General features: G+C 36.4%; 3 protein-coding genes across 3 annotated transcripts; 1 reads left to right on the forward strand and 2 right to left on the reverse strand.

Moving 5' to 3' along the window:
- Positions 1-51: 51 nt before the first annotated feature.
- Positions 52-6023, reverse strand: LOC104215705 (uncharacterized). Its single transcript, XM_009765561.2, has 3 exons — positions 3358-6023; positions 970-1280; positions 52-739 (listed from the first exon to the last, which is right to left on the reverse strand). The coding sequence occupies exons 1-3, from the start codon at positions 5913-5915 to the stop codon at positions 375-377; spliced, it is 3234 nt and encodes a 1077-aa protein (XP_009763863.1). The 5' UTR covers positions 5916-6023; the 3' UTR covers positions 52-374.
- A 3147-nt stretch (positions 6024-9170) lies between these two features.
- LOC104215704 (protein GLUTELIN PRECURSOR ACCUMULATION 3) lies at positions 9171-21097 on the forward strand. Its single transcript, XM_009765559.2, has 16 exons — positions 9171-9328; positions 9423-9520; positions 11336-11474; positions 11560-11588; positions 12219-12315; positions 12394-12449; positions 12542-12649; positions 13418-13474; positions 14736-14827; positions 15718-15802; positions 16497-16649; positions 17213-17298; positions 18667-18834; positions 18954-19066; positions 19872-19962; positions 20734-21097. Exons 1-16 carry the CDS (start codon positions 9267-9269, stop codon positions 20803-20805), a joined length of 1506 nt encoding a protein of 501 aa, XP_009763861.1. The 5' UTR covers positions 9171-9266; the 3' UTR covers positions 20806-21097.
- A 76-nt stretch (positions 21098-21173) lies between these two features.
- On the reverse strand, positions 21174-22737 carry LOC104215703 (uncharacterized). The gene is made up of 4 exons (XM_009765558.2): positions 22406-22737; positions 22181-22291; positions 21663-21743; positions 21174-21549 (listed from the first exon to the last, which is right to left on the reverse strand). The coding sequence occupies exons 1-4, from the start codon at positions 22619-22621 to the stop codon at positions 21475-21477; spliced, it is 483 nt and encodes a 160-aa protein (XP_009763860.1). The 5' UTR covers positions 22622-22737; the 3' UTR covers positions 21174-21474.
- Positions 22738-24998: the final 2261 nt, after the last annotated feature.

The following is a 24998-nucleotide window of genomic DNA, read 5'->3' on the forward strand; positions in this document are numbered from 1 at the left end:
AGATTAAAAAGATGGGAAAGGTAACTGATGAACTCCATCGACCATGCAATCTTCAAGAAAAAAGGGGTTTTGGCTTACCCCTGTTATGTGCTTGATTTGCACCAAAAGTTTTACAAATGCAATCGACAGCACAAATGTAGCAAAAGAAAAGCCATAATAAAGCAATAAGAGAAGTAGCATAAGCTTGCATAAAGGTTCTGGAGTTTGACAAAAGCTGTGGATATGAACAGAGTTTTACACAATTCACAATCCTTTAGTTTTCTTTGTACCTTTCTTCCATCCTCCTATCTACACTGATTTCTTTCTGATTTTTTGTGTTCCAAAAGGTCGACGGCTGGAGGGGTTCTCCCGAGCTGCAATGAAAACTTTAACCCTTAATCTCCCTCAACAGGGTTGACAGGAGCATCTACAAAATCATGAATCTCCTTTTTACTCTTGATTAAACATTTTCTTTTGGTGTCATTATCAACTTTATCCAAGTCTTCCGCTATTCCCAAGTAACCATAGAGCAAAAGTTCCTCAACTTCATCCCCCTTCACGTTTCTGTTCATGCCTTTGCCCTTGGAAGAAGTTGCTATTCCAAAGTCTGTCCTTCCACGTTCTTCTCCCATGAAGTAGTAATGAAGCTTTTCTGCATCCTGAAAGCCAGGAATAGTGCCCAAGAACTTCACCAGTAATACACTACCATTACCAGGCTTCCCCAAACAAACCTTCATTCTACCACCGCTATAACCTTTACCTGCAGTTGAAGAGTACAGAGAAGCGAGAATATTGTCATCAAACACAATGATACAAAGACGTCAGCTCTCTAAGAACAACTGAAAGAAACTTCCTAATCTGCAGAATACGTAAATGAATTGCTACTGATATTAGATGAAAGCAGGGCATCACCCTTCTCATAATAACATCCCCCTCTTGAGGCACAAAACTCAAAACCAGATAAACCAAAAAGTTGTACAACACACGCACCTCTCAGAAAGTCCTCCACAGCTTCAGTAGTCGTGACTTTTCGCCTATCTAGGCCAGTTACCAAAACAGAGCAGTTATGTATAACAACCACTGGTGGCCAAAGAATAAGATCTTCTTTTTGGGCTAAAGCAGTAGGGGCAGGAACAGCCACTGGCGCCCATAATTTTCCCTCAGGGGGTGCATCATTGTTCCACCCCATTAGGACACATATTGCATTGTGAAGACCCAAGTGTTTTGCTTTCAACCCCAACTTTTTTGACATAAAACAATGTTTCGCCAAGGCTCGAGTATCTGTGAACTCTTTTGATTGACTGAGAAAGTACAATTATTTAGCAATTGCAAGATAAAAGTAGTACACGGCAATATATACAAGATAAATTCGGAGAACTAATTGGGCCATGCAAAAATGTCCATGTGAAGACAAAACAAAAAGTGATATCACCAACCTACTCCAGCACAAAAAAGAAACATTCAAAAGTCAGGAGGACAACAGGGTATCAAGCATCCTTATCTGACTAGGCGGTTCCAAACTGAGTCCTTGGCGTGTACTAACCAACAGAACCAAAACAGCTTAAATCTCCTCAGGAACTACATCTTCAGAAGCCTATAACTATATCTAGCTTTTGTTTTATTTTATTGCTATAGCCTATGAAGTTTGTTTTTCTTTTCCTTTATTATATCTTGGCGGCACAGTATTTCCATAACCTTGTTTGTACTTTTTAATGTGAGCTTGCTCATACTTCTATATCTTAATAGAATCTGCAGATTCCTCTTACAAAGAACAATGTATTCAGCTGCTTATTACAATAGTGGAAAAAACATAAGCATACAGAGTATGATGTCCAGAAGAATTTGACCACAATTAGAACTAAAAACTACCCCAAGTACTTGAATAAACTTTGTCCATCTGCAGAAGAAAAAATGGATTTAACAGAACCTTCTTCAGTTTCAAATTTTATCTTCTTCTTGCTGCCACAATAACTTTATTTTTTTGAATCAGTAACACATTCATATCTTTGATAAAGAAGCAAGTGCACGGTTATGCACAACTTTTGTCTCCACATATTCTAGAACAGCAAATGGATCTTTGTTCCATTTCTCCAACATAAAAAATAAAAAAGAGATGAATTCCTAGACCCCTTTTGCTGCCATCAGTTCAAAGTAGGACAATGCTTATAGTTGAAGTTCAAGACGCAAAAGATTTAGATACGTTTTTCTATAACTGCTTTCTATTTTCTGAGAGGAGTACCCTGCAAATAAATGTTTTCTATTTTCTGATCGGGTTTCCAGGAGAAATAGAGCACTACCAATGTCTTTCCAGCCTACCATTTCACACTCAAAATCATTTTTTTAGAAAGGTTCTGGACCAGTTTGATCACTAAAACCAAACCCTCAATTGAAACTTCATGTAATCCTGTTAAGTTCAAGGAAAATTGAGAGAAGAAAGGCAGGTTTTCAAGAATCTGATATTGAGTTCCGTATCAAATAGAATTTGATATTGATCTGACCAAAGCATAGAAATGGATTGAAGCAACTAAGATTTGACCATCCTCATAGAAGTTACAGAATATATGTTAACGATGTTACAGTTCTGCTGGGTAATTCCCATAATTCACCTGATCAAACAATATCCTATGAGTTTTACATAATAAGAACTGAATAATTGGCAGAGAGAACGAAAATATTTTCTGATTTGGACCCATGTCATTTTTGATAAGGTAAATTGTATTAATCAAAAGGAAGAAAACTCCCGTATACAAGAAGTATACCAAAAAGTAGAGAATTTACATCAAAACATGATTCTCTACAAAAGACGCCCAATCTTCTATACAAGTAGGGGCTATATGAGTGCACCAAAAAGCGATCAAAGGTAAAAGACTATTTTTAAGATGTGAAAAAGGAGACTCAATCCCCTCAAAAGCTCTCCTATTTCTCTCCCCCAAACTATCCACATGAGAGCTAACGGGGCGAAAAAATTCCACGCCTTTTGCTTTCTTCTTCTATGGAAACCAGCCCAGCTATATAACATTTCCTTTACAGTTGAGCATCAGCATAATTTGTAATTCCATTTAATAATAATAATCCAAATAAGCTACTAAAAGATAGAAAAACCAATTTCGAGAATTCAAAATAAATTTATGGAACATGAATCTTGAACAACGTAAATGACCAGATGTAACGGTATTCTCGATATGAGAGAGAATGCCACATAGTGATTCAACTAGAACCATACTTGATTCTGCATGCAACACAATTTCACAGAAGCGATTATAACCTAGTTAAAGAAATTCATAACATGTGACATTTTGAAGCAACCAAATAGCAACATATTATATTTATACTAATAAGCCATAAGCTTAAAGTTCAAACACTAAAAAGGAGACAGACCTCTTGGGACAAACAATGCAGTATAAGCCACCAGCCCTCCCTTGCTCCTTGTACCTTTTCTGAGTAGAAACACTCTCACTCAACTTTTTGGTGGAATATAGGAAGAACTTATTTACCAGTTGCTTAAATTCAAGTGAGTCTTCAGGCAACTCAGTTTTTGCACAAGTTACCTGATCCTTTAACCCTTCAACTATGTGGTCAGATCCTTCTGTTTTTTTATCATCTTTGCCTCTTATCCAAACATTTTTTGTTAGATGGTGTTTCCTATTACATTGAATTGAAACATTAGGTCTCAGTGAACTGGGATTCTCATGCACCTTTTGCTTTTTACCAGGATTATATGGTCTAATAAGGTGCCTCTGCCCCTGATTTATTGAACTGTGATACGACAATAAGCCATCAGCGCTAGTAACTCTACCGTAAAGGTCCCCTCTGTATGTCTTTTCTGCCTTTCTAAACCATTTGTCATCCTCAAAGCTCTCAGGTGACAGTAAGCCACTGCTGTCTTGATCATCCCACACCTCGTTTCTACAATCTAAATCTTGATTTCTGGTAATGTTTTTCTTCCATTTACTGCACACAACCTGTCTAGACTTATGCCCCATTGTTTCTTCATCTAATGTGTATTTCCTTTTTACTGACCTAATTGGATAACAATCGGGGCCAATTACACCTGATTCAATTTTCTTTAATTGTATCCTATCTCCAAGCATTTCCATTTCATGTTCATGCCGTGGTGATCTCCTCCACCTCTCAACATAGGATATATGATGTCCATCCTTGCTAGTATGGTAATCCAGTCGCCTACGAGGAATCTCTTCATGACAGGGAACATCCAAATTTTCTATGTCTGATTCTCTTACATTTCGCATATCAACATTAATATCACCAGGATCCACATAAAACTGACCTTGGCTTGATCTCACTAATGATCTGGCATCCAGAAGGTTCATTGAAACTGATTGTTTGGTCAATGAATGGTGATCCCATGAACTGCTGTTAATGACATCTCTTCGAGGAAACTCAGCATAATCAGTATTCTCTCTAAGGGGTTCCAAATAAATTGGTGCCCGAGCATGCCCTTTGTCAAGTACTGCTTGTCCAAGCATACTAGTTCTTTCATATGAATGATCATAATCGCTAATATCTCTTGGCCTACCTTTAGGATATAAACAATCCATATTGTCACCCGTAGGCGGACTAACTTTATCATACTGGTAGCTTGTCCGTTCCTTATGCCCAGCTGCATATTCTTCAAGGGTATTATAACTGTGATTTTCACCATATTCATTCAGATATGATGGTTGTCTAAGCTTTGTGGAACTCCTTGAATGAATATCCCCAAGCAAATGCATATCATCTTGAACCACAGGGGCATAATTCATCCTAGAGATTCCAGAGGATGTGGTCACACGTTCCTTATACTGAGAGGAGGCAGCAAGATCCTTAGACCGGGATGCTGACTCCAAGTAGTGTGAAACATCCTTGGGATGAAATCTAGATCTTTCCTCTCTTTCAATCATTTCAATTGCCGACAATTTATCAAGGAAAGGATCAGGATAATGAGCAACCTCATCCCCAAGCCTAATCTGTTGGGGATGCACATGGACCGATAAAGGCCTCCTTGCAGTCTCCACATATTTTGAGGTAGATTGAGGGTCAAAGGGCAAAGTATGACCTCCTCGGCTCGACCCATCTTCCAATTCCAACAGTTTCTGTCTGTCCAACCCATGATGATGCATACTACCCAAAACTCTCTCGCGATTCACATTACGGCCTTGAACACTTCTAGCACTATCATATTCATAATCATAATTTACACCACTGCCTGCAGCTTCATATCTGTCCTCATCATCAAAGAACTCATCATATCTTCTCCTTGTCTCATCCCTACTACTCAAAGAAGCCTGATAATGATGTCCAGGCTTCTTCTCATGCCCTTGTCGATAAGCAAGCGACTTCAACTGAGGCTGCATTTTGTTAACTCTATCACTAAATTCTTCATTCCTCTCCACCAACCCACTCCTAGATTCAGGCTTCATTATATCACCTCTATAACTAAAATCTTCATCTCTTTCCATTAATCCACTCCTCAACTGGGGTTCCATTATATCACCTCTATCACAAAAATCTTCATCTCTTTCCATTAATCCACTCCTCAACTGAGGTTCCATCATATCACCTCTAATACTAAAATCTTGATCTCCATCCCCTAACCCATGCCTCAACCGGAGCTCCACTATATCACCTCTATCACTAAATTTTACCTCTCTTCTCATTAATCCACTCTTCAACTGGGGTTCCATTATATCACCTCTATCACTAAAATCTTGATCTCTATCCATTAACCCGCTCCTACGCCAACTAACTCGACGGGGCCTTTCCTCTCTTTGAAGGCTCGGGCTCAGACTCCTCGGCCTATGTGAAAACTGTTCCATTCCCCCACTATGAGGCATGCAGTAAGGCTCAGAACCCAATTCAACTCCATGATCATGCATTCTTAACCTCTCAACCCTATAGGCTCGTCCTGCAAAATCATCATGCTCAACGCGCCCCATTTATTTTATTTTTTTCCTTCAGGGCTACTACAGTAAAAGACAAGTGTTCCCTAGTTAATACAGGGGGTTGGGGTGGGGTGGGTGGTGTAAGGGGAGAGTGATCGTATACACAAAAAATCACTTCCAGTAACACATTGAAGAAGCTACAGCATCAGCAATATCCGTTCGTTTTTTCCCCTTTTTGCTTTTTTTCAACTATAATCTACTGGAATACTAAATTGCTCCATATATTTACGTAGTCGTTTTCTCTTTATAAGAACAGACTTTTATCTAAACCCTAACCCTAACCTAGTGAGAGTTAATAAGACTTATTAACCTTTACTTCATACACGAATAAGGAAGATCAATATTGAACCTTGGATAGTGAAGTGAAGAGACGCCATGAACGGTTATAGTACAGATTATCAACCGGAAAATTGTTAGCGGATTTGAGGAACTTTCTTTTTTTAATCGGATTTGAGGGAACTTCTTTATTTATAGGGTACAATTTTTTTTTTGGTCAAAAGTATTTGTTTAAATTTAAGATAGTTGACCGCTTTTAGTAGGAAAAAGGAGTGCTCTATACAAGTGGAAAAAAATAATTTTTTCCAAAAATATTTTTTTGATAGTTCTTTTGAGATATATTTAGAAATATTTTTTAAAAGTTTGGTTAAGTATTAATTATTACTTAAAAATATTTTTTAAATTAATTAGTCAAACACAAATTGTTTCTCATCAAAATTACTTTTTTGAGAAAAATACTTTTTAATATAAATTAATTTTAAAAACTTACCGACTATTAAAGTACTAATTGAGAACTAATTGCTGTAGAATTGGGAGCATCCCCACTCTATATAAGTGCCTAGGCCCTAGTGCCTTAATATTAAAAAAAAAGGAAGAAATTTTGTCTTAAGAATCTAACTATACCCCTTAACTTTGCTAAACAAACTAAATAATGAAACTGCTAAACAGATGCTCTTTGAATTTGCTATTTACAAATTCTCGTGAAAAAAGAAATTGCTATTTAAATAATCAAGCCTAATATGTGTTGTAAAAATTATAGGTAAGGTTGAATTCACACAAATTTGAAAACTTTATATGGTCTATAGTTTCAAAGAATATTTATGGTAGACTATAGTTACGAAAGAAAATTAATAATAGAATAAGGGGTATAAGAAGCTATAAGAGTGGTATAAAAATTTAATACCATCTTAATACTCTGTTTAGTTAGCAAACCAGGTATAAGTTATTCCGGTGTTAATTTTAACACTGGGATAACTTATACCTTATAGAAGGTGGGGTAATTAGCACCGATATAACTTATACCTTCTTTCTTAGAAATTATGCAATTGGCATTCTTAATACAACATATCAAACAATGAATAAACAACAATCCCAGCATAACTTATCCAAATATAACTAATACCGACATAATTTATACGGGTATAAATCATATTCCAACCAAACGACCCATAAGTGAAATACAAACGTCTGTCTGTAGTACGTACTCCTAAAAAATTTTGATTCATCTGGTTATATAGCGTCGGGGACAATCTAAAGAGTGGTCAAAATCTAAAGAGTAGTCTCAAAAGGATCATTTGTGAAAATCGGGAGAAATTCAAAAATAACAAAATTTACAAGCGGTCATTCAAAAATAACCACAGTTTCAAAAGTAATTGAAATTTAGCCACTTTTCATGTAAAGATAAATCTGAACGAAAACATTGTTCAAAATCCGAAAATTCCAGCATAATATACTGGAATTCTAGTATAAATATATTGGTCCAACATAATATGTTGGAAGTTCATATACATGTGCTCCAATCTCCAGTATATTATGCTGCAACTTTCCGCGTGTTGGAGTTCCAGCATAATATGCTGGAAGTTCATACACAGGTGTACCGATCTCCAGCATATTATGCTGGAACTTTTCATGTTGCAGCAAAATAGTGGCCATTGTTTAATGACTTTGCAAACACTGGCTATTTCTAAATGACCAGTCCGAAAATTGGCTATTTCTAAATAACCAGTCCGAAAACTGGCTAGCCACCGCTCATGTCTTTATTTTAAAGCCAGCGTTTTAAATGTCTTTAGTCTTTAGCCACTGGTTTAATAAACTTTAACTGCTCGGACGAAAATACTCTTCTGTTCATGTCCTTAACTTAAGGACTTCAGGACTACATGTCCTTAACTTTTGAACTTGAAACTCTAAGTTCAGGACTTCAGGACTACATGTCCTTAACTTTTGAACTTGAAACTCTAAGTTCAGGACTTCAAGGTTACATGTCCTTAACTTTTGAACTTGGAACTCAAACTTCAAAACCAAGCGTCCTTAACTTTTGAACTTGTAACTGTAAGTTAAGTACTGCTTGTCCTTAACTTTTGAACGTGTAACTGTAAGTTAAGGACTGTCTGTCCTTAACTTTTGAACTTTAAACTCAAAGTTAAGGACAGACAGTCCTTAAGTTTTGAACTTGAAACAATAACTTAAGGACTGCCTGTCCTTAAGTTTTGAACTTGAAACTATAAGTTAAGGACTGTCTGTCCTTAACTTTTGAACCTGAAACTCAAAGTTAAGGACAACAAGTCCTTAAGTTTTGAACTTGAAACAATAACTTAAATACTGATTGTCCTTAAGTTTTGAACTTGAAACTATAAGTTAAGGATTGTCTGTCCTTATCTTTTGAACCTGCATGTCAAATTTAAGGACTGTCTGTCCTTAACTTTTAAACCTGCATGTCAAACTTAAAGACTCATGTCCTTATCTTTTAATCTTTGAACTCAAAAGAAACAAAAACAAGGTAAGAAGAAAGAAATTACTGTACGTAATTGAGACATCTGCTCAAAAATTCAGAACTTGAAAATTTTGATGATGCAAAAGGAACTATTGTACGTATTGGTAAAAGAAATAGTGAAGCAAAATCAGAAGGATCTCGTGATGGACCTGGTTATGTCCTAGTAATTGGGGCTACTAATAGACCCGATGCTATTGACCAAGCATGAAGGAGGCCGACCGTGAAATCACCTTGGGTATTCCAGATGAAAATGCAACGCGAAAGAGAGGAAGAAAAGGTAAAATTGTCTTTTTTCTATTAGTAGTGGCTATTTTTGCTGAGCATTATAATTAGTGGATAAAAACTAAAGACACCCTTAATTAGTGGCTACTACACGCCATTTTTACCACTATTTTTACGTGAAAATCGCCAATGTTAGGCCCAGATACATTAGCCAAAAGCCCACAACATTGTAACCCACATAATATGCCCACCCGGTTGGCAAGTCAAAGTCGGATCGGATCCAGTAGGAAAGTCAGCATCTTCAGCTCATACGAATTCAGCTGATCAACTGAGAGAGAGAGAGAGAGAGAGTGAAAATGCATTACTGGATTCGAGCATCTTCTTCGGATTTCGCCGGAACGATTCCACAACCTCGAAGGTAAGATAAAATTTTGCATTTCAATCTGTCTTCATTTGTGTCTGAATCATTTGAATTTGATGCTAAATACGAAACTTTTGTTGCCAATTATCAGTGGACACACTGCAGTGAACATTGGGAAATCGAAAGTTGTGGTGTTCGGCGGACTACTTGACAAGAAGTTCCTTAATGACATCACTGTCTATGATATTGGTAAGTTGATTCCCTCCTAATCAGCTGCTAACATTTAACTCTCTCTTCACTTGAGGTGAAGTTAGTATTTAGGGATGGCAATGGGGCGGGGCGGGAGCGGGGCGGGGAGGGTTGCTCTTATTCGGGTGCTGGTTAAACAGTTTTTAAATTTTTTAAAGCGGGGCGGGTTGCGAGTTTAATGCGGGGCAACTTTGAATTTTATCTTTTTTGAAACAAAGCAATCATTTCAACTACAATTTCACATTCTTCTCACTAGCACGAATACTATTTTGATTTATAATTAACCAATTTGCATAAGTCTCGCCAAAATGATATTACATAAGTCAAGATGTCGTATTAGTAATAGGAAATGATAGTAACCCATTTATTTTGAAAGATCAGCATAGTAGTGGCAAAATGGTTCAAAGAAAACAGTTAACCACCCATATTATCACTAAAAAATGGGTTGGATAATGAACTTTTTAAAAACGGATCAAATATGGATAAGAACCATATTATCCATTTAGAAAATGGATAACCAATGGGTCTAGCTTTTACATTTATAAAGCCTCAAATTAGCGGTTCCTCAAGTTAGGAAGACTAAGAATTCTCCCAAAAGTGATCATATGCAAGAAGTCGTGAATAATATGGTTACCCATATTATCCGCCAGTTAGCCTATTTTTTATCCGTATTAAATATGAATCGGGTCGGATAATTTATCCGTTTTTTCATTACCCGCCTTCGACCTGAGCCATATCCGATCCGATCCGCCCATTTGCCACTCTTAGATCAGCATAATACTCTCAGTTTTATGTTTATGTGATTCTATTAAACTCTCCATTTTATAAAATAATAAAATGTCAAACTAGTTTATTTTAGAAAAAAAATTAAAGAAAAAAGAAAAAAAAATTAATTGGGGCGGGGCGGGGCAGGTTGAAAACTGAAAAAATAACTAGGGGGAGGGGGGTTGAAATTTTTGTGGTTTTTGCTGCACCCGCCCCGCCCCATTGCCATCCCTATTAGTATTTAAACATATCATTTGGCGGAAAGCACTAATAGTTTAAAGACTTTTGTACAATTTCAGTAAATTTTAACCTGTGATAGTAGATTAATTACCCATTTTACTACATTAACAGTTAATGCTTATCAAGAGATTGACTTGTAATTACGGTATACATGATGTGATTGTGTAAATATTTTTTACACTGTCATTGCATAGAACTTAAACTCTATTGGAATTAGTGTGAGATTTAGAGAACGTATAGTTTATGACTTTGTATTGCAAGGTCGGAGTAAGTGTGAGATTTAAGGAATCTTTAGTTAGTTTTATTCGAGATTTGTAATTCAGTGTAGGAATAAATATGAGGTATTTTTTGGGTTGTTAGAATAAGTGTGAGATTTAGAGAACGTTTTGTTAGTTTGGTATAGATTTGTATGTCATGTTGGAGTAGGGTGAAATTTAGAGAACTTATAGTTAGTTTTTTTTTTAATTTTTTTTTATTTTTTTTATAAGGAGAACTTATAGTTAGTTTGGTCAGAGATTTGTGTTTCAGTCTAATAAGTGAGAGTCAGAGAGCCTTTAGTTTTGCAGAACCACTAGTTTTTCTTTTTAAGATAAATTATTGAGTACTTCAATGAAATAGGCCGGATGGAGCGGAACAGATATGTAAAATATTCATATGGCCAATGAAAACTTTTTTGAGATTGAGGCGTCTTCGGTTGATATTTCCTCTGTGACATTGCATAATACAGTTTCTGGAAGCCAATGTGGTTGCTTTGTATTGAATCAATCAGTCATTTTTATATTCTAAATTCATATGTTGTTAATGTTTCAGAAAACAAATTGTGGTTTCAGCCAGATTGCACAGGCAGTGGTTCTGATGGCCAAGTGGGTCCCAGCCCACGAGCATTCCACGTTGCTGTATCAATTGACTGTCATATGTTCATCTTTGGTGGGAGATCTGGCAGTCGAAGGTATGCAGATGCTACATAACTCATATGTTGTGTATTATAAATGTTGCTTCTGCCAATGCCTTTAATTGGGTATCCTCATTTTCAGATTAGGCGATTTTTGGGTTCTGGATACTGGTAAGGATTTCTTTCTACATTGGCAATGTGAGCTGCTATGCAAAGAAAAATGCATCATTATTTTTTATTTCTTCTTTTCACTATCATCGGACATTTGTGATAAGTTCACAATAATCTCTTTGATATTACACCAAGTTGTATCACTAAACAGTGCAGGTTTACATCAAACTCCTTCCAATTATACAATATAGGATAGCTCTTTTGCCTAAAATATAGTAATGATCAACAAGGAGTTATTAATCATCCATAATGGATTTTCAACTCCTTCAGAAGAATTCCTTTCTCTCTCAAATCAGCCAAAAGATGCATAGAGGATTACACTTCAGCTCCTTCCCAGTGTCCATCTTCCTTTACCTCCAGCACTCCAAAGTTTCCTCCACAGCTCTCAGTAGAGGGGTATGAAAAACAGAGTATGCTATCCGAGTAAAGCTGCCTCTAAGCCGTATACAATCCACATTCTCACTGATCAGTGTTTGCTTGGCAGAAACAACACAAATTAACTAGTGCCCGACTCCTCCCCTGCTAGTTATCCGCTGTTAGTATGGCGTTCTAAGCTGCAAACCATGTGAAGAAAGTATATTTCACTGTCATCAGACTTGGGTCTTGATTTTTTTATCTCTGCGGTGCTAGATATATGGCAATGGTCAGAGTTGACAAGTTTTGGTGACTTACCTTCTGCAAGGGATTTCGCAGCTGCTTCAGCCATTGGAAACAGTAAAATTGTTATGTAAGTTTGTCCTACCTTCTGCTGGTGCTTATGTCTTATCCTTCTTTCATTAATTTTTTGGCGTTGATTTGCATGCAGGTATGGTGGCTGGGATGGTAAAAAGTGGTTGTCAGATGTCTATATCTTGGACACAAGTACTGTCTTTGATAGCAACTCTAGGTTTTCTCTACCCTTTCCCTGTGTTAGATAACAATTTATCCATAACAGTTGGTATATTTTTGAACAGTGTCTCTTGAGTGGAGGGAGTTATCTGTTTTGGGAACTTTACCGCCACCTAGATGTGGCCATACCTCTACTATGGTCGAGAAAAGATTGCTTGTCTATGGTGGTAGAGGTAAATGTGGATGATGATTTATATTTGGCTTGGATATATCATGTTTGTCTCTGTAATTTGCTATTCAGCATTTTCATATACTGTAAAGGTTTTATGCTGCTTAGAAAATCTTGAGGTCTTCCACTTATCAGGTTGACCCCCCCCCCCTCTTACAGTCTGAATTAAAGCAGTTTATCAGCAAATTTTAGTCTGACTTAAGCATAAGGGAAAATTTCACGGACACTTAATATGGTGAGTGAAGTTAAGGATTTAAACTTGCACGTCTATGCTACATCCTAAACTAATGTTGAAGGGAATGAAGCTCTTAAATGCCCCAACGTAAATGGTTCAGTGCATGGGTGTCCAGAGAAATGGTCTTGAAAGATTTCAATATAGCAAGGAATTTAACAGAGTATGAGATCCATTAAGGAGAAGTCTGAATCTTTGAACGTTTCCTTGCCGTAAGAAAACCCTTCTCAACTTGTCTATTTCTTTTTCCACTTTGGAGGGCATGGAGAACAAACACATAATATACGTAGGCATAGAATCAAGTTATAATAGTACATTTACCATTTTCTAAAACACATTTAACCGTTCAGTTGCAATTTTATCTGAAGGTATGTTTGTTACAACTTACATACGCTGGTGATGCTTTTACTTTTCATCTTTTTGTAGGGCAAGTTGGCATTGACATCTTTAATTGGTTTTAGTTTTAATCTACATGTGTTCAGATACTTGAATCTCTTTCTTAATATATGGACTAATGTGGTTAACTTTACTTTTGGGTAGGAGGTGGAGGGCCAATCATGGCTGACTTGTGGGCTTTGAAGGGCCTAATTGAAGAAGGTATACTTTACCTTGAAGCTTCAAGTTATGATCAGTGGACTTCCTTTTTTACTAGTGATGTTTCCTTTTTCTGGTAAATTGTCTTCGGGTTTGTAAAGAAGAGAAGATGTGATTTAACTTCATCAGTTGCTTCTTGAATTGGTATGGCATGTCATACATTTTCAGCTAATATTTCGTGGCTGTGCTTATCCAGTCTTTCAGAAATAGGAACAAATTTTCCTAGAAAATATGAGTTTGGCTGCCCTTGATGAAATACTCTAGTTCGTATAGCTGGAATTTCTATTTTTCATTTACTACTTTCCAGTTAGGGCTGGGCAACTATCGGGTATAACTGATAGCCCAAACCGAAAAAAGCTTATTGGGGTATCGATATCGGGTTATTAGGTTAACGGTTCGGTAACGGTTTAATATTTTTTCACTATTGGGTTATCGGTTCGGGCCTCGGTTTGCCCAATTTCTTAACGGGTTAACCGATAACCCCATAAGAATTAGTATTATTTTAGTTGTGTTTGGACAACTGCTGAATTACTAGTACTCTTGTTGCTCTTGCTACAATTGGACTCTGAAAAAAGACATCGATCTCTTGATTATGTTTTGGTAGGAAACCAAAAAATTGTTATTTATGTTCCTGTTAAATGCTATTTCCAGCGAATTGGAGATGGAATGCTTGTGGAGTTGTAGTATCAATTTTTGAGATTGCATAGGTCTTGAATTTGTCAAAATGAAGCATGCTTCAAATATTAGTTGTGGCCAGAACGCAGAAATGGGTAGTATACTATATGTAGATTCTTTTCTTTTTTGCTTAACTCCAGTGAATTGTTTTCTCTTTTTGCTTAACTCTAGATTGAGCTATCTTATCGGGTAAACCGATAACCGAACCGATAATGGTCGATAACCGATTAACCGATAACCGAACCGATAATGGTCGATAACCGATTAACCGATAACCGATTAACCGATAACCGATATCTTATCGGTTCGGTTATTGGTTTATCATATTTGTAAACCGATAATCGATATGCTAAACCGATAATATTCACAACCGAACCGACCAATGCCCACCCCTATTTCCAGTAATTAGTCAACATTCTTTTGGATCACTCACATGTTATTTGTACCCTATCATCTGCTGTAGTTAGTTTGAATTGGTTTTATCTTTCCACTTCCTTTTTTTCTGGACTTCTCTCTTGAAGCTTTTATGACTATTTTTCCTGTTTAAGCACTTAGCTATATAAAAACTTCTGATTTTTCCGGAAGGAAGAGAACGAAAGCCCTGGATGGACCCAACTGAAGCTTCCAGGTCAAGCTCCTACAGCGCGTTGTGGACATACAGTTACATCTGGAGGACTCTATGTAAGTCCTTTTCATGGTGAAAGTCATGGCATGCAAAACTATGCAAGTTAATAGTTGGAATATAAGGAGATAAGAATGAGTTAACACTGTTCTTGGGGTGTTGATGTTTATCAGCTGCTAGCTGTGTTACATCTGTCTTGGCAATATCTTTGAAAATCTATTTGCAGTGAAAACATAATTAGCACGTCTGATGCGTGCAATTTTTACTGGCAGTTTTGAGTTTATTGAGGAGGTATAATTTCATTTAGCACATATAACCCCTTAAGAAAAGAATATTAAATTCTTTATTTAACTCACTGTGTTTACTGTGGTAGTAAAACTAGAGGAGCCGAAACCCTTTGCAAGTAGATGTGTTGTTGCCACTTTGAAGAGTTCTAAAAGAATAGTGGTGGAGATAATATCCAAACTTCTGTAATTCCTTTCCTTACACTCTCTTGTTACTTCTGAAGTCGTATAAATGTGCATAGAAACTTCATAGTGTCTATACATACCTCTTCACCTAGGAGGAGTTAGTGCATGTAAGTTCAAGTATTCGATTGTTCCTGAAGCCCATATTGGCACAGCCAGGTTGTGTCGATATCACCAGTAAAGATTGTTGTGAATTATGCTGAAATTCTTGATGAACTTCCCCAGGTTGTACTTGAAATATCCACACAATTACTGTTGCATTAGAGTGGCAAGTATAGTTATTTAATGATTGTACACTGTCATTACTTTTTACTTTACTTTATCCCAAATAAAAAAAGAAGAAAACCTGTCACTTATGTGTTATGGGTAATGTAATTATTTCCACTTTTCACTTGATACTGTTCACTCAAACCTTTCCCTGCTTCCAGCAACCATAAAAGAAAAGAAAAGAAGAAGCATTCTGACCTATAATTTCTCTGCAGCTGTTGTTATTTGGAGGGCACGGAACTGGTGGTTGGTTGAGTCGGTATGATGTTTACTACAATGATTGTGTTGTTTTAGACAGGGGTAAGCATGTATCATCAATACTTTTTAGAATTACTATAGCGCTCCATGTACTGGTATAGGCTTTGTGACTTGTACTGCATTACAATTTTTGGTTTTGTTCTATGGCGGAGCTTCTTTTGCATTTTCATGCCAGAATAATTTTGATCCACATTAATAGAATTCTGTAGCTTGTACCAATCAAAAATACATTTCTATAGCTTGTACATACAAAAGTAATTTGGAGATGTAAAAGACTTAACTAGATTAACAAATGTTTCCACAATTGTGAATGTATGTTTTATAGAAGATGGAGGCACATAGGGTGTGTTTGGTATGAAGGAAAACATTTTCCGGAGAAAGATTTCCAATTTTTCCATGTTTGGTTGGCTTAAATGCTTTGGAAAACATTTTCCTCATGAACTTATTTTCCTCCAATTGGAGGAAAAAGTTTTCTCTATCACGAGAAGGGAAAACATTTTCCAAAACTCTTCTTCAACCTTCCCAACCCTATTCCCCATCCTCACCAATTCCCCCGCACCCTATCCATCAAAGCACAATCACAAACAAGGGAAAATAAGTGATAAAACTACTTATTTTTCTTGGAAAAACATTTTCCTTCGTACCAAACACAACCATAGTTAAATGATCTGAAAACCATCATGATTGTTGTAAATGGTCAGTAAGAGTATTTTGCTCTAAAGTTCTCTGTTTCCAGTCTCTGTACAGTGGAAACGCCTAGCAACTATGAATGTATCGCCAGCTGCACGAGCATACCACTCGATGACCTCCGTTGGGTCACGATATTTGTTGTTTGGTGGGTTCGATGGAAAATCAACTTATGGTGATCTCTGGTGGTTAGTTCCAGAAGGTATTGAGTCTCTTTCAAGTACAGCTTTGTGTAACCTTTCACTGTTAAGCGGAGTTCTTCTCTTTTCAAAAACTTGTGTTAGCTTGTTGTGCCACCAACTTAATTGATTACTTCCTTCTTAGCATACTGTTGTTCTCCATCCATTTATCCTCTGCTGTTTATTTCTTACTTGCGTGATTTTATGCTGTTGATCTATAATTTTATTAGATCATTTGAAAATTGATATCAGGAGTTCGTTCATATCTTCTCAACTTCCAGCTTTTCCTTAAAGTTTGCACAATAGCCCTGTTTGAGTTGGTCAATTTTGTATGAAGATATGCCAGGAAAAAGCCTTCCTTTTTAAGCAACTCTCATGCAGAGTTTAACCGCCCATTTAAATGGTGCTAGAGTTGTATGAGTTGTACAATGTTACACATTTTGGCAATAAAGAGTTAGCTCTAAGCTAATGCATGCCTTGGAAAAGTGAACGAACTTCTCTTGTATTATAGACTTGATTGCACTACACTCTCATTCTTTCAATTAACATCTTGTACGTATGTTTCTTCATAATGTATGATCTTTAGATGATCCAATTGCTAAGCGCGTAACGGCTTCTCCTCCCAAGGGCATTCATGAAAGTCAGGATGCTTCAATGACAAGTATGGAGAAGGTAAAGGGCCATGGATTTTCATTTTTTATTACTCCCCTCTCAGTTCAAATATTAAAATGTGTGTGCTAGGAGACCATACCATTGCATTGGACATATTAGTTCCTTTTTGCTGCTATTTGGAATTTGGAGCCTAAACATCTCGATGATGTATCAACTAGATGCAAATCGCATTTGACTCGTGGAATGAACTGGTCAGTGGAGTCTCTGCATAAAGTTAAACATCAAGCAAGGATTACTGAATGATACCCATGAAAAAGAGCCGCTTAGCCCTACTTACAGAACTTGAACCACTTACACTTCAAAGGTGCTTGGGCACCAGCATGAATTGGCACAGCTCACTCACTAGACGTAGATGGTCATTCCCGCACCCCCCTTGAGTATACTTTGGTTTCCTTTCACACTAAGGAGTCATGCATCCAATCTTTGGAGATTTTGTGTGGCATAAGAAGTTGTAATCATACTTGAGAAATCCTTGAAATGGTGTCAAACTTGACCTTTTCTAGAAAAATGAAGGTAAAATGTGATGGAACTCCCTTTTGCTCTGAATTGGAGTTTTGAGCACAAAAGGCACAAGTAGAGTTGGTGTAGTAGAAAGTGATATTTTTTGCTTGGCATGAAGGTGTTTGAACTAGTGCTGGAAGGCTTGCAGAGCAGCTGGATGCCAACGTTTTTTTTTTTTTTGAATTTTAAAAGAAATTAAATCTACTTTGTCGTTCAAATTTTGTTTGTTTACTTGCACAAGTGTCGCTTTGAACCCCATTTACTTGTTCTATAAAAAAATGAGGCATCAAACAATTTCTTACTTGATATTTTCTGAGAGTGAAGAAATGAGAGCACAACCTTGCAGAGTTACAAAGTCAAGATAGTTGTTTATGAACAGTACAATAAACTTATCCAAGTTTAGAGAATGATAAAACCAACCTTATTCTTCTGGGGAAGAATATAAACAGATGTTGTTCAACTTGATTTTACACTGAATTAATCCGATAACTTCAAATTTTGTGGCACCTCAGCTTTGACCATTGGCCCAAGCTTCACTGGGTTTTCTTTAATCAAGTGATTGCTTGACGATACCGTCTATCTGCATGCATGATTGCATGTATGTCCAAGTCTTTTCTTAAAATCTTTTGATTTCCTTGGGTATGTATTTGGGGTGGGGGTGAATAAGTGGGTGGCAGTTGTTGAGGGTGCGGTTTTTACCACGGCTATATCTGTCATCCTAGTAAGTCTCTTTATTGTGATTGTGCTTTGATATTTTAGATGTATATTTACCATCTCAATAAAAATAAAATTAAATGAGTGTGTTGATATTGCTTCTATGACGGACAAAGGATCTATCCTGGTTTAACTCTCTCTTACTATTAATAGGAGAGGCAAATGCAAGAAGATGCTTTGGCAGAGTTGCAGAAAAGGATAGGAGTTTCAGTCTCCATCTCCAATTCCAATACAAAGAAAATTGTAGATGAGTTGGAAGATACAGAATTATTAGAATTGGCATCTAAATTGGTTGGAGAGGGAGCTCTCAGTAATAAAGAGGTTTGTAATTTCTTTGCTCAGTGTATATTATGCAATATGTACACACACACACATGGACATGCGCATGCACCTGAGCAAATGTTTAAGTTACTTAATCTTGAATAGTTTGATCACTGAAGGTTGTACAAGCACTTCGTGACCATTGGTCAAGGTCCTCGCCAAAGTCAATTCAATTAAAGGAGCTTAGCCCATTACTTCGTGACTACCAGCGCATGATTACCCACCTTCAGAAGTAAGAACATTGTCTTGTACATTTTTGCTTTATGTTTACATCTAGTTAAGTTCTGGTATTCTTATAAATGTGAAGAAGAACTTACATATCCTGAAAAGATGATCAAGTCAGACTACTTCTACGAGTGATGGAAGTAAATGTAAATTTCACTAGTGACGTATAAAGTGCTATTGCATTGTTGGTTTACAGCAGTATCTCAAGTCAAGGCGATGGATCACTATCACTATATATAGATGCTTTCCCTGGATAATGTTCAATGGCACCTGATATGTCAGCAAGGGCTTACTAAGAGATCTTGCATGTTTTATGGGGTGCTTCTTATGTCTTTCCATAAGCATTCACATGTGCACAAAAACTCATGTTTCCCCAAGTAACCAAGTCGCTGATAAACTTGTTTGTTAGCAAGTGTTTTGTTTATTTTCTTTTGAAGTTTTCTTGTGTTCTACTGGTGTGAGACTAAATTTTGGGGCTTTATACTATAGATATTTGGATATGATGATGAAATTTTAGAATCTCCTTTCAACCTTCATGACGTAAGTGTATTGACCCTGACTTTTATCAATTTTCAGGACTCGGAAATAAGTTAATCATTGAATTTAAATGAAATCTATGTGATCTGCTATCAAATCTAAGTAAAATTTGGTCTTTCAATTACTTCCTCCCATTTTATGAATGTGTGGACAGTTGAAGGAACAAATTTTCTCTTGAAGAGGAAAGAAAAAAGAAAATGGAGGGGGAGGGAGTACCTCAACTGAAATGCTGTTCACCTTCTCACAGTTTAAGTTTTGATCATTTGACATTACAGGGAAAAGCTAAGATCACTCTTACAATCCTCGAATGCTGGATCGATGGGGAAAGAGACTTATAGATTCTATCATATCAGAAATATTAGTCAGGTATGCGTTCTTCAAGGTTCTATTTGTTAGTCTTGATGTTATTTACATCTGAATTCTTGGTTGCTTCACTTCTTTATCATCTCTCTTATATATTGCTCAAGTGGCCTTGATGCTTGATATTCTGATTTGTTGAGTGCTGCAACTAGCTCAAGTTTCCTTGGAGCTTGACATTCGGACTTTTAATGTCATCATGCTAATTATTTGTTAAGTTTTCCACTTTCCTCCTACTTCATGTATCTTTTCCAGTAGTTCGTCATGAATACTGAGGTTAGCAACAGAGTGCTTCTTGACAATTCGTGTTAAAGTAGATCTATTTTTGCAACCATTCCATACTAAGACTGCTTTGCATTTGAACATTAGCATAAAGCTTTGTGGACAAGATGCTGAAAAGACACTAAACTTAACACCATTTCCTGTTAGGGAAGGTAACCGTAAATTATCATGCTATAGAGGAGATATTCGTTATTACCACAAACCAGGGCTTTAGTTATCAACCCATCAAGTGTATAGTTTCCCTAATATGTATTTAGTTTGCATAAACAGTAGAAGTGACACCTGAGTCGAAACCAAAGTTGGGTGTAAACTTCATTTTTTGAACCCCTCTTTATCTCTTTATCTTCATCTTTCCTTTCTTTTAAATATGTGCATTTGTTTGCATCTGTGATCTGTTTGTTGCTAGCTCTTCACTTTTATCACCTTTTTCCTAGTAGTAATGTCATTTACTCCTTCGATTGTCAGTTTTCAGTTAGAATGTTCTTTTCTGATCTGCAGCTACGTATGGATGATATACCACATCTGCTAGCTGAGTACAGGCAGCTCGTCGTGGATATAGGAGCAGATTAAAAATTTCAAGTTTAAGATCTTATATTTAATCATGACCTTACCCCCTGGAAATTAGTTGTACTAGTGTTTCTCAACTCAGACCCCCCCCCCCCCCCCCACAAACACTTGGGGGAAGGGGGGTGGAGTCGAGGTAAATCCCTATGATTTAGCAAAGACGCGTAAAATCTTGAATGTACTCATAAACTTCCTACCTTTTCTGGCAGTTTGTAAAAGTCTCTATATAGACTTCTATATTTCATTGTTCTGATTGGAAAACCTACGACGTTATAAACATAGTTATCAACTTATCATCCTTTTTATAGTAGAGAATTCAAACATTGCATAAAGCATTTCTTTGTAAATCCTCGACTTGTCGCTTGAGCTATGCCTTTGGCACTAAAAATAGGCATTTATTAGGACACTTCGAATTTACATACAGTGACTTAAGAGTATACAATTGAGGACTAAAAGGAAGCCAAACAAACTTTTGTCTCCCTTTTCCTTTTTCTTTTTGCTTGCAAACAAACTCTTCAACAACAGTGAATAATCAAACCGAAGGAAGGAAAATTTAATACATTATTCGAAGGGATATCAAGTGAAAGTTAAAATAAATTGTTTCTGTATGATACATAGAGAATATGTGAATCATTCGTTAGTGTCAGCAATGGCCAATGGTGGAGTTTAACAGCACTAGCGTTTGGGATTCAAAACCTTGCTTAGTTCCTCCAGCTTTCCCATCCTGAATTTCTCACTTTCCTTCACTAGCTAAAAGATGAAAATACACAAGCCCAAAAGTCAATTAGATAGGGGAATTTAAAAAGAAAAAGAAAATCAAGAATAAAAGAATAAAAAAAAGAATGGTTATTATGAATCGTCACCTCTACTAGAGTGGAGGTTAGCTGAGTTTTCTCGTTATTCTTTTCGTTGAAAACCTCTAGCACTTCTCTGTATTCTTTCTCCTATTGCCACAGGAAAATATCATTAAAATTTTTAATTTTAATAATACAAACACAAATTAGGAATGAGGGAGCATTAGGAGAAGATTTATTTTAAGTTGTAAAACTAGCAATTGAACAACGAATTTAGCTGTATAAAAATGGGAAAATAACACTATACAACTACTCTCAAAATAATAGTCAAAATATATATATATATATATATATATATATATATATATATATATATATATTCTGTTATGAAGTGGGAATATAATTGGTGTGTTGATGTTGTTGTTGTATACATTTTGTATGTTATATACAAAAGTTATACAAATTTTATACACTTTTTCGACTACCAAATGTAAATAATTACCGTTGCAGCAGACTAAAAGTTATAATACTCAAAAAAAAAAAAAAAAAAAGAGAGGAAGGGCAATAAGGAAGTAAGCAAATACTACCTTCTTTTGACAGGTCTGTCCAAGTGATTTGATTTCACGGTTAACAACGTCAATTTTCTTGCGTACCATTGCAACTTCCTTTCTCATTGGATCCGTCAACACTTCAAGCTCCTTTTAAAAGTTATTAACATGAAATAAGAAATCGGAAATTAAGAAATGAACATTTCATTCTAGTTTAATTTGTTAAAACGACTAATATTTGGGATCAGATGAAGCAGTATTTACCTCCCAAACACGAACCAAACGCCTAGTTTCTTCTTCAGCACGGCTAAGTTGAGTCTCAACTTTTCCTTTCACCTCCATTTTCTTCCTCTCAATCTCTTCTTCTCTTGCTTGAAATGAAGCCAATGCTACCTTTGTCATCTCTTGATCTTCATCGTTGTCGTCCGCAGTCGTTGAAGTTCTTCCACTGCTCCCAACACTTTGAAGAGTACTCATCATTTTTCTCCTTACAATTTCACACCTTCTTTCTTTTCATATTTTGATCCCTTTTTATTAGTGTTATTGCTTTTGCTTCAATTCTAACCTCTCTTTCACGTTTCCTTTCTTCACTTCAAAACAATATCTTGAAAGGGTACACATATTAAATGAAATACGTACGTGTTATCTGACTAAGTTTCATGTCAACACTGCCCAGAAATGTATTTGCATATATAAATACTGTAATGGGAATGAGTTGTCTTTGCTAAGTTGTAAAAGGATTAATATGCAAAATGATAAAATAGGCTTTTGCTTGAAGGAAAGGGTAGCCTACGTGATAGTTTAGTTTGTTATTTTGACTCATTCGAGTGTTTGTTACTTCAGAGCCCTCTGATGGGGTTGTTTTAGTCTGAATTGCCAAGAGGTGAATCCAGAATTTAAAATGTGTGAGTTCTTAAAGGTTAATGAATTAGGGGGATTATTGATTTAGTAATCAATAAGTGAATTTAAAAGCACTTATTTAGTAATCAGAGTTTAAAGTTTAAAAGAATTTTCAAATACAAAGTGAATTTTTTTTAAGCACTATAAAAGAAAGAGTTTAAGCATTATAAAAGAAAAAGTGCTACATAAAATGAATTAGGGGGATTATTGATTTAGTAATTAGTCATTTACGAACATGGAGGGGAATCTTCGAGCAACGATAAAATTGTCTTCGTGTGACCTATAACAATTTGTTTGGATGGTTGTTACCTGTTATATTGTATCGTATTGTTACTTAAATTTTATAGTATCGTATCGTTAAATTTGTTGCTGCGTAACGACGAAAAGTGTCACTTTATGGAACGATCGATTGGTGTGGTCACTGTAAGCACGTGATTTTTGACCCTCCCCGAGAATTTTCACATTTTAGTGTGAATATGTGAAATTGGGTCTAGTATAGCTATTTTAACTATTTTTACTTTATTTCGTTGCAAAAAGAAAAATTACAAAAAAAAAAAGTATATATATAAATTTTAGTTTATGTATCCCTCATAAACTTGAAAAAATCAAAAATTGCACTTTATTTTGGTACTTTATATAAATTCGAAAATTAACAAAAAATATATATATAATTCTATTAATGTTTTGAAGTCATTTTAATACAAAAAATATTATTTCATATTTTTGTCTTTATTAAAAAACGAAAATTACAAAAAAAAATAGTTTTATTAATATTTTATAGTTATTTTAACTTTGAAAAATACAAAAAATATTACTTCATATTTTATCTTAATATTTACGAAAATTACAAAAAAATGGTTTTATTAATCTTTTATAGTCGTTTTAACTTTGAAAAAATACAAAAAATAGTACTTCATATTTTATCTTAATATTTACGAAAATTACAAAAATAGTTTTATTAATATTTTGTAGCTATTTTAAAACCTTAAAAATATTTAAAAAAAAGATATAGTTTTGTTAAATACTAGTCTTATTTTCGGTAGTTATTTTGCTTACATAGGACTAGTTAAGCAACGTGTTCCTATTTCTCGGGTCCGGGCAAAAGAATAATATTCGGGTTCAAACTACCCGGTTTTAGGCCTAATTTTCGGACCTAACCCATAATAAACCGTGTCCAGGACACGTGGGGAACCCCACCACGCGTGGGGGACATATGCCTTGAACCCCACCACGCAAATACACGGACTAACACATTTGACAAAGGGAAAATTTTGGACTTTTGGTCAGAAAAAAAAAGGAAAAAAAACGGACTTTTGGATTTTTGAAGAAAATAGTACTGTTTCATCATCTTCTTCAGGAGAAGAAGGAAAAACCTACTGTCAACCTCCATAAAAACGATCCAGTTCCAACCAACGAAAAAGGGAACCACCTCCATCGTCGGACCCGACCTTTCCCTCGTCGACCACCGGCGTACACCACCCTACTCCAAAACCCTCACGTAAAACCACCCGCAAAACCTAGAAGATTACCGTCCGAACACCACCCCGTCTCTCTCCACCTCCGTCAACTGCTCAAACGACCATAACCACCGCCGAAACCACCATTTCCGACTTCTTCAAGTCAAACGACCCCACGACCGCTGCTATCACGCAACAGCTGCTATTTCTTCCTCGCCGGAACAGCTGCACCACCAGGTCACCTTCCACCGCGACCAAACGAACATCGTCCAAACACCACCACCAGTTCCAGCCATCCCACGCACCCCAGCAACACCCAGACAACCGCCCGTCAAGCAGTAGCCATCGCTACTGCATCGTCCAAACACCCCCTCCGTCAACTGCTCAAACAAACCTCCACAGCTGCTCCCCCACGTCCACCGTCGCCCAGCTCCCCCCAGCTCGCCTCCTTCCCCAGCAACGAACCAGTCACCATTAGCATTAGCCTGCCCAGTTGCCGC

Source organism: Nicotiana sylvestris, chromosome 5, assembly GCF_000393655.2.
Source record: "Nicotiana sylvestris chromosome 5, ASM39365v2, whole genome shotgun sequence".
Lineage (NCBI taxonomy): Eukaryota > Viridiplantae > Streptophyta > Magnoliopsida > Solanales > Solanaceae > Nicotiana > Nicotiana sylvestris.